Source organism: Protopterus annectens, chromosome 8.part1 (assembly GCF_019279795.1).
Source record: "Protopterus annectens isolate FY-2018-M chromosome 8.part1, PAN1.0, whole genome shotgun sequence".
NCBI classification, from domain to species: domain Eukaryota; kingdom Metazoa; phylum Chordata; order Ceratodontiformes; family Protopteridae; genus Protopterus; species Protopterus annectens.
The window spans coordinates 311,389,391-311,400,080 of NC_056742.1; the positions used below are offsets into that span (position 1 = coordinate 311,389,391).

General features: G+C 42.3%; 1 protein-coding gene across 1 annotated transcript in view; it reads right to left on the reverse strand.

Moving 5' to 3' along the window:
- GLG1 (golgi glycoprotein 1) overlaps positions 1-10,690 on the reverse strand; it is a 3,171,999-nt gene that overhangs the window by 846,271 nt on the left and 2,315,038 nt on the right. Inside the window, exon 19 of the mRNA XM_044081599.1 lies at positions 7,099-7,240. Within this exon, the coding sequence (XP_043937534.1) occupies positions 7,099-7,240 (142 nt within the window). The remainder of the gene's footprint in view (positions 1-7,098; positions 7,241-10,690) is intronic.

Below are 10,690 nucleotides of genomic sequence, written 5' to 3' on the forward strand. Positions count from 1 at the left end.
TTAAAACAGCAAGATAGACTGAAAGGAGGTGGTCACTTTTGTATTCTGGTACTATGGAATACAGTAGGATGGTCAATAAATTTAAATAGTTGAAGGGGAGTGATTTCACAAAATGATAATTTTGTGCTTACTCACACAAGCCAGTAAAAACAGAGAGGAAATGAGACATATGGTCAAATTAACATAAGGGGAAAGCAACTAGAAAGACAGTGGTGTTTAAGAACATTACAGTAACCGGGTGGGAGGATGGAGAAAAACATTTCTGCCTGACTCACAAGAGACAAAGCTGTGGTCTCTTTTCAAGTTTTAATATGCAGTTAAAATACAAGTAAAACACAAGGTAAATAAAACAAATCACAGTATTCAAAATAAAAAAAGTAATACAACAAATAAAAAGCAAACTAACCTTTCCCTCACAGCAATGTGTAGCACAGTCTGGGTGAGCCTTTCTAGGCAACTACTTCTTCAGGAACCTTACATAACCTGTCTGGCCTTTTAGGAGCAGGATGTTGTGCATCAGGGTTTTCTGATGCTGCAAGAAAGGCATACTGGAAAGCTGGCACAACAGCAGGAATGGCTGAAGGAGCAGGAGAATATTTGTAAGAGGTCATAGTACCTCTTTTGTGAGTGGTGCAAACCACGGACTCATCTGAAGACGATTTGTCTTCTTCAGAGGCCTCTTGTTCAGCAGATGTACTCCTAGGTGGAGGGGACACAGGAGATGTAGGAACAGGTGGTTGCAAAGTGGAAGGCCTTAGTGCCAGGAAGGCATTCAAAATCCCTTAAGAAAAGGCTTGCCAGTCTGGGAAGGCTCCTGATTAGGAGATGCATGTTTTTGTTTGTGTTTTCTCTTGAGAGGAAGGCCTACCCTAGGCTGGGATGGAAGGGCCGACGTAGGCCTAGGCTCCAGACCAGATACTGGCAAAACCTCAATGGAAGGGGTAGGAGACTTGCCACAAGGAAAGTTTGAAGGAGCAAGCCACGGTTCCCCTTACCATCCATAACAGACATCTATCTGCAATAACTCTGCGGACGTGTTGAAAGACCCCTCCCTAGTGGCTTCTAAATCAGTACTCGCCACAGGAGGAGGAGGACCTAACACTGTATGTACCTCTGCGCCTTTATGGCCTTGACAGGGACACCCGAGATTAGAGGTGCAGCCAAAGATTCAGGCCTTACCTTTTCACCTTCTTTGGGGGTTCACCTGATGGCATGGAGTACCTTCCATACTTAGCTTTAGCCTCTGCTTTTCAAGATAAATGTTCAGGACATACAGACAACTGCAGAGTGCAACTCTCCTATGTTCAATGCTGCATGCACCTTGCAGCAGTTTAAGTCTTTGGTATACTGGCCGGATGTTTGGCTTGCCTACGCAGGGATCTCCCTCGTGTTATGAATACTGCAATGTGGGAAAGAATGGCATCTGGAGCCAGTATCAGGTATCAGCCAATAACACAGCCAAAAACACCCTAAGGTGCACTTATCTGGCTGCCACAGAAGTAGGCAGACCAACAGACTGGGAACAGCAAAGTAATATGTAGCTGCACACTGCACAGCAAGAAAGACATGAAGACAGCATTAGCTGACATGCCCTTCACACCACCAACACACTGATGCTCTTTGTGAGGTCAAAGCCCTGGGGGAAGGTAAAGCTCTGGAAACCTGGCCTGTCACAGGTTACTTGTAAGCAAGATATCCCACATCATGCAAGGGGCTGCAACTGCGAATATTATAATGCATACCAGCAGTTTCCAATAAACTAAGACAAACATTTGCAAGGATACATAAATCATATTTGGATACTGTTCACCTTGCTACAAATAAGGTCATCACCTTATTAGCACTGCCCTGGTGTTCTGCTAGATTGGAATGGTACAGAAAGACAAAATTGCCCCAATCATGTATGTACATTTACCCTTTTGAGATCAGACTAAGTTGAATGTGAAAGAATACACTGACACAATAATATATTTACATCTGTTGCTGTTACACAATTACAAAGCAAGGCTCCTTGCCCCCTACACCACAAATTATAAGTACCTGTATGCACATCTGATGTTTGATTGTGAGGAAAGTTGGGGGGAGCAATGATCATAGTAAAGAACTCCAGCTTGTTGGTTCTTCACACTATACTGCCTCTTAAGACATCCTACAGTCACATTCTGGTACACCTCTGGGTGACTTCAACTACCCTTACATTAACTGGGAAAACTATTCAAGCACCCAATGTACTGTCCCCAATGCTTCCTGGAATTCAATTCCAGTGCCCTGGACCAGCTCATTCTGACCCTCACTAGAGGAGGCAACATCCTTGACCTGGTTATCTATCACCAACATGGGAGACCATTGCTCCACACCTACGGTCAAATTCCTCCCTAGTTAAATTCGACCACAAACTGATCACCTTGGAAATCTCCCTCTCACCTACACCCCCCCCCCCCCGCAAAGGTGACCACCTTGAAAAACTTCAAAGCTGACTTTGAGTTCCAAAAAACAGAGGTGGTTAACGTCTTGGCACTCATGCCAATGGAAAATAGTTGCATGACTGCTGAATCATACACCAATGCACTGTACAAGCATACAAGCACGTACACAAATGCATGGAACTTGCCATACCAAATAGAACCAAGACACACTCCTCCAAAAAAAAAAAAAAAAAAAAGAAGCCAATTTGGTGGTCCCCAGCCAGCAATAAACTATAACAGAAGGAAGAAACTGTTGCAGAAAAAAGTGATGTGTCAAGACTGGAAAAACACTCCTCAGCCTCAACAAAAAATTTGAGATCCATTATCAAATCCTCTAAACTCAACTATGAAGCCAGAATTGCGGCTGACACCAAATACAACCATAAAGCCTTCTATAGCTATATCAAGAACCTTCAAGGCAATACCCAGATTTACTCAAGTTATTACATAACGGTACCTCCTACACTGAGCCAAAAGATATAGCCAACATACTGACGAACAGATTCAGTGCCAAATTTAACCCCCCTCCCCAAAGGTCCTATCAAGTAAAAGCTGCATTGCCAAAGCCAAGAATACAGCGTCAATGGGACCTGAATATCCCTGGCTGCATTCTACATGAGCTACAAAATGAACTGGTACCACAGCTGTGTGCACTGTTCAATCACAGCTTTACCTCAGGCTTTGTCTCTAATGAATGGTGCACTGCTACAGTCATCCCTCTCCATAAATGGGGAGCGACTACAGATCCTGGGAACTATCGCCCCATTAGCCTGACGAGTATGGTATGTAAAGCCATGAAGCGCATCATCATCACGGACCTGCTTAACAAAGATATAGACAATCGCCAAACTCTTGACCCCACGCAGTTCGGCTTTGTCAAGGGGAGATCTTGCCTGCTGAACCTGGTTGACTTCGAGGCAGTCAACAAAGCTGTGGATGAGGGTAAGGCAGTGCATACAGCCTACCTCAACCTGGCCAAGACCTTTGACACCATTCCCGACTTGGGTATCACTGACAAACTCACCAAACTAGGCATCAATCCTTATATCACTAGGTGGATTGCAAATTGGCTCACAGGCAGGACCCACAGAGTGAAAGTTGTGGACTAAGTCAGACTGTCGACCAGTCACGAGTGCCGTCCCACAGGGCTCGGTCCTGGGCCATCTAATGTTTGGCATCTACTTCTCAGAAGTCTAGGCCAACATAGAGGGACTCTGGCTGACCAGGTTCTCTGATGACTGCAAGTTAGTAGTCATTAACTCCCCAAGTGATGCAGACATCCTATAAAAGGGACTCAATGAGACCAATGACTGGTGTCGAAACCATGGCCTTAAGCTAAATGCCAAAAAATGCATTACCATTCTCTTTGGAAAAAAACTCCGTTCCCACTAATTACCATGTTGATGGGAGCCCAGTGAACACTGAAAGGGTCATAAGAGATCTAGGCACGCAAATCGACAGCAACCTCACCTTCGACCACCAAATTGCCACTGTGGACAGAAAGTCCTTCTATGTAGCACATCTCATAACCAACGGTTTTGCATCCAGGAAGAAAAAGGTAATCATCAGTCTCTACTCATCCCTCATTAGACAAATCATCGAACATAATGCTGCATTTGGCATGCACTTGACCAGACACCTACAACAGCTGGGGAGGCCACAAAAGTACCTCACAAAAAGGATCCTAGGCCTTAAACACATGTCCTAGATGGACAGACTCAAGAAACTTCAGCTGTTCTCAGTCTCTTATCACCTACTTACAGGTGATCATTGCTCGACTTACAAAACCCTGTCCGACCCAGCCCTACTTGAAATGCTATACCTAAAGAAATCTCAATCTCCCTGTGCCACATGCTCCAGATACCACAACCTCATTACCATGACCAACAGAACATGCTGGAGGGACAAGTTCATCACCCAGACACTGCCCATACTCTGGAATAAGATTCCCATTCATGTAATGCAGAGCACTTCACTGGCCCTCTTCAAAAGAAATCTTGAGTGGATGGGTAACAGAAAATACACCCCAGGGTTCACTCCAGTTGTCCTACTAGAGGCACTGTGAACTTACATTGGGTGGCACGGTGCCAGGGCAATTTTTTGGGCTAGTCTTGTACAGGATCCAGGGTCATTAGCCTAGTACACACCTATGAACCTCTGAGGTTTCATTCAGAAGAAAGTAAAAGAAATAATGACCACAGTGTTGCAGCCCTCACACAGGCTAGAGCAACTTAATGAGCATACTGCAAAAGTATGACTTCAAATAAATTTAAAGGAAATAATGACTGTGAGGGATTTTAAGGAAATAATGACCACACTGTCTCCAGCTCTCACACAAGGCACAGCAACCCTTTAGTGCATATTTCTAACTGGGGCTGGTTTTAGACTAAGCAGGAGTTAGGTCAAAGTTTGAGGATGTGGTCCCCCTGACTAATTCAGAATCAAACCGCCTTTATATAGACGGGGATTTTAGGGTTGCTAGGCCCTCCAGAAACATTGATGGGCAAGACATTCCATGATTTATTCTCTGCCTCATTTTTGAAAAGGTAACTAGCTACTGCTAACCAGAAAAGTTATTTAAATGCATCCAATAATGCTTGCATCCAATAATACTTGTGTCCAGAGATGAAACTGATTGTTTTTTTTTTTTTAAACATACATTCATACACAACCATACACAGAGTGATACAACCTCTGACAATTCAAGGTATTTCACAAAATACAATGTTTCCCCCTACATACGCACATACACTGACTATGAACCTCAAGCCACTCCAAACAAGATGCAAGTGTGCCCAAACACAAACATCTTTCTTACACACACTGCATGCTTACCTACAGGCAAACTGGAGGAGTTTCAATTCATATACATTATGTTTTTGTGATGCTGGAGGAAACCAGAGTACTTGGATAAAATCCACACAGAAAAGGAGGACATGCAGATTCCACAAAGAAAAAATCACCACAGCCAAAAAACAGAGAACCAAGTTCCGAGCAATGGCAATGCTAGCTGTTGCATCACTGTGTTAATGATCAGCTGCCTTCACATGCATCCTACCCAGACTGTCAATGCCAGACACTTTACAATGCTGATGTGTGTGCGTGATGTAAAGTAAAAGAAATTATGACAAACTTCTTAATGTTAAGTACATTACAACCACCCCAATCACAGATGCATACAAATGTAAATCATAGCAATGATCATTTCATAACCTTTTCAGCTAAGATGCACTGTAGCACACTATTCCCACTACATGAGCTCAAAAAGCAGGAGTAAGTCACCGACTCTCAGATGGCCTCAGCCACTCTGTGTACACCACAAATTTCTGTGATTTAAAAAATGGTAGAGTACAGTATTCCAACTTGCCTTACAAAAATAAAAGTTAGTCCTGCAAAGCCATCTGCTGCCCATATCATCTGCCTGCCAAGTTTAAAAAAAAAAAATCACATGCTACAATCCAGACTATCATGAGTAAGCTGCACCCTGACCACCATCCACAGCATTCTCTTCCAGTTGTGCACAGTGCAGTTAAGCTACAGACTCGTGCTACTGTTTCCACCATTGCCATCACACTCAAATTTACAGAACAAATTCTGTGGGCTTTTTATTCATTGGTGTCCCACTCATGACGTAGGCAACAAATAAAGAGTTTCTCTGATTCTTTTTCTGCATCGCATGTGTATAAAGCAGAAAGACCAAAAAATGAGTGATTGTAGCTATGCTTACCTTAAGGGAGGGATGCTGTGGCAGCAGCATTTCTTTACATACAGGAAAGTAAATATATAAAATTTGGAAAAGTGCCCCTAGCCAAAGAGTTATTAAGGCAGCTGCTTAGTTTACCTGTGCCTAAGGCAGGGAAAAACTAGATTCACATTAAAATACCATACTAACTTCCAAAAATGGCAACAAAGAAGGCAGTTACAGTGTAAAATCATATTTCAAAATAAGTTATCCATTTCTATTGCTTTCTCCACTTCAGGCTAGTAGTGATATTAAGGAATGAAGGATGACCAAATGATGCATAAAAAAATAAAATTTGTTGGAGGGGTGGATCAGTAAGAAGTCGCCAACAGTTTGACCTACACCTGCATGTGGCAGTTACTGAATAACAAAGCAGATTCAATGCTGCTCAAAGGACAGCCATATCCACCTATCAGTTATGACCGTTTTCAACATATGGCTTACAGTTCACTTCCTGGTGGGCTAGTGCATGACAAACAACGTGATAAATCATAGGATAACAGGATAAAGACAATGGTGTACTACAATCCATGCCAGACACACTACTTGGCAGAGAGCTCTTGAGTTATGCTGCAATGATGGTGGTATATGATGGCCAAGAAAGGGAGATAACAGACCAGTGGGAATAAAAAGGCAATGAAAGTATAATAGTTACAGAAAAAAAAACTGTTTACTCAAAACGGCTGCAGCAGCATCAGTCCTTGTATTTTTGTACTCTCCCAGCCTTCGCCACATACTTTACCCTGAACTGTTTTATGATGGCCAGGCACAGGAGAAAGCAAACAAAGTTCATCAGCACGATGGTAGTTATGAAAAAACACAAGCTTAAAATATGTACAGCAGCATAAAAGCATTCCACTGCATTTACCTCTTTTTTTTCTCATTCAGAACTCTTACCGATCATTTGTTTGCAAACCCTCATAAGTGTATAGTCAAGTTCAGGATCCATCATTTCAACTTTCTGAAGCTTAAATACATTTTGATGGCAGCGGGAGGTCAGCTGTTTCTTATTTTCCTTTAGGCATTCTACAATCTGGAGAAAAACAACCAAACATGGATGAATGAATAAATAAAGCACTAAAAAATGAATTACATTATTTTGGGCTCTCAAAGGCATTCAAAACCACAAATGGCAGCAGGCAGAACCTTGTTCAATTTAAGGAAAATGCACTTTAATATATATTCAACATACAGTCAGTGAGCTTGTGTATGTGGTCGGGTATTTTGGATTATACAGACACTGAGAAACACGAAATGAAAATAATGTACATACCATAATGATAGATCCATGTAGTCTAACTTTCATCTGGTTCAGCCATTGACTGTTGGATCCAATCAGATCCAACCTTGGGGTACACACTGAAGCTTCTGGTTTCCAGGGCTCAGATTCCTCCCTTACCCATAATTCCCTCCAATCCACCTTAGCACCTTAGATCAGGCTTGCCCTCACAGAATAAACCAAAAGAATTACATTCAAGATTAAGTACACCATACCGAAAAAATGAAAGGCTTGGAAGACTGTCATTTAGGACTGTTAGCAGACAGGATGTAAAGAAAACTACCCAGTCACTAGAAGCCAGTTTATGCCAATCTGGAAGGGAGTAGAAGGTTGAAGTGGACAAAAATCAGACATGTATCTTTTTATATTAATTACATAATTTTCATATCTAATGTTTTTCTATTTTCATCCAATGCAAGTATCAGACAGACTCCCAAGCTGTTACACCTGGGTGGTATTAAAGGACAGTCCTGAGAATGACGGAACCAAAGACAGCATGATCTGGACTGTACAACCAGTTTGTAAAGAGATATGAAAGTGTGAACTGTTGAACAACTACAACACAATCAGCATCACTAGGTAGTCTACTTAAACTCTGTTGATGTGGTCATTGTCACTGCGGAATCAGCCTTAGGTTTACATTGCAGAGACCAGCTCTTTTCATTGTACATGCGAAAACACAGTCTGATAACCATCTGGAGAGAGTAACCCTTAGCAACTGCTCTGCCTAATTTAGGCTTTGAGAAAGCAACAATTGATCAGACTGTCTGAATTGCTTGGTCCTATGAAAACAGAACCAAAGTTGACAATGTACATCCAGCAGATGTAAAACACTAACATCTTTGTTTGAGAATCTAGGGGAATTGACCGATTTATATTTCTCTCAGATACCACCACAGGAAGGAAGGAAAGATGCATTAGTTCTCAGGGAAACGCTGTTTTTATGAAATACCAGATAGAGGTTTGTATGAAAGTACTTGCATCTCTGAAATTAGTCTGTCCAATATAAAAACCACCAGAAAAACTGTCTTACAAGAGTGAAATTTCAAATCAACTGAAACTGACTGGTTGATGGGTGGTCAAATTAATGCCTGTAGCATGATAGTAATATTCCACATGGGTACTGAATCTCAGGCAGTTGGAGAAAAGTACCCTTCAAAAAGGCTTTAGAGACTCTTAAATAAGCTACAGAGCTGTCATTATGTGCTATGTGGAAACTTCAGATAGCTATTTGCCCTTTGATAAAAAAATAACTAGAACTGCTGTGGAAAGGTTCAGACAAAAAACAAAATGGAAGGAATAGGAGCAGAGAAGGGGTCTAAACCTTTTGAACAGCCCAAATGGAAAATCTCTAGCATTTGCTACGGCAGACCTTAGTAGACTGTTTGTGAGATATACTGACATGACCTTGAACTACCAAAGTTGGGAGCCTGGCATCTCTGGCTAAGGTTAGGACTGGAGGAACCAAAGGGTTAATTTCATGGATCTCTGGTCTGAAGGTGGAAGACCAGACAGGTGTGTTAATAGGTTTGGAAACTAAGCCAACATCCACGGTGTACTAGTAGAGGCCACAGGAAGGGAAACCACATTTGTCAGGACCAGAAGGGTACAACGGAAGACCACCCTGGCCTTTCACATTCTTGCTTTCTATATGAATTTGTTTATTAATGGCAATGGAGGAAGACACAGGGAAGACCTGGGGGCCAATTGTGGATTACAGTATCCCTCGGTGACCATCCTTCCAGAGGAATCAGGGCAAAGTAAATTCTGCACTTGTTTAGATATGATGCAAAGAGGTTGCAGCAAAGCTGGTCCCAGCAATGAAATGTCAAGGCTGTCACTACTGCATTGACGGACCACTTGTGAAGCATTAAGACATTTCTGCTCAACTTCTCTGCTAGTAAACTTGACAACCCCAGTACATGTTCTATCATCAAAAAGTGATGAGAAGACATAGCCCACTGCCAAATTCTCATGGCTTCTCTACATAGAGGAAAGGAGTGTGTTCATCACTGTTTGCAGACGCACCAGACAAAAGACATATTGTCTAACTGTACCAAAATCACAACCTTGGGGAAGACATCCTGGGATGCCTGCAACACTAGCAGGACTACCCTCATTTCCATGACAGTAATGTGAATATTGACCTCAGAGTCACCAAGTACCTTGGCAGTCTTCCCTTCAAAACTGCCCCCTAAAAGGGATGTGTCTGTGGTTAATACAGCCACTGGCGGATCCATCTGGAATGGATGTCCTTTTGTGACTGAAATAGACTTTATCCACCAGGAGATGCACTGTCAGCAGATTTGAGTGAGATACATTTTTGTATGTAACAGATGGATGCTTTGAGACCATTGCAACACTAGTGTTCACCACTTTCTTGTAAAATCAGGCTAGTGGAACCATTAGGATTGTAGAAGCCATTAGACCTAAAAAAATGAAGAATTAGTCTTGACAGAGAAGGGTGCTGGAGTACTTGGGTGGCTGTGAGGCAGAGAGAGAGAGCACTCTGGAGTGGGGGAAGTCTGGCGATCTGTAAACTTGAATACAAGTGACATCCGTTAAATTCTATTTGTTGAGCTGGGATAAGGTGATTTTTGAAAAGGTTGATTGTGATCCTTAGATCTTACATCAAACAGAACAGAAGGCCCAGATGATTCAACAGGACATTAGAGGAAGTGGTTAGGAGCCAATTGTCAAGATATGGGAAAATTTGGACAATTTTCAGATGAAGTTGCACTAACACCACTGACATTATCTCGGTAAAACCCCACACGCGAGATCAAATGGCAGGACTCTGAACTGATGATGACTGGCACCCAACCGGCAATGGAGGAATCAAGTTGAATGCTATTCTACGTTTACAATAGTATGCATTCTTGAGATCTAGCACATCCACTCAACCATCAGTAGAGGCAAAATGGACTGAACTGTGACCATCTGGACTTTTGTCAGTTTTACAAACTGGTTTAAATGACTCTGGTCCAGAATGGGTCCAATTTATCCTCATCCCTCCTTCTCTTTCTCCTTTTCTGTTCATATTTGGGGCTCTTATTATGCTTGCTGGCTGGAGAAGAGGCAGCAGACAAAGCAGAAGCTGTAGTAAATCACAGACCATGCCTGTAGAGGTTGAACACCCTCAATAATAAACTTCTTCCTCCTCTTCTGGAGTGCCCAGGCACTGAAGGAGGCAAAAGCTTGACA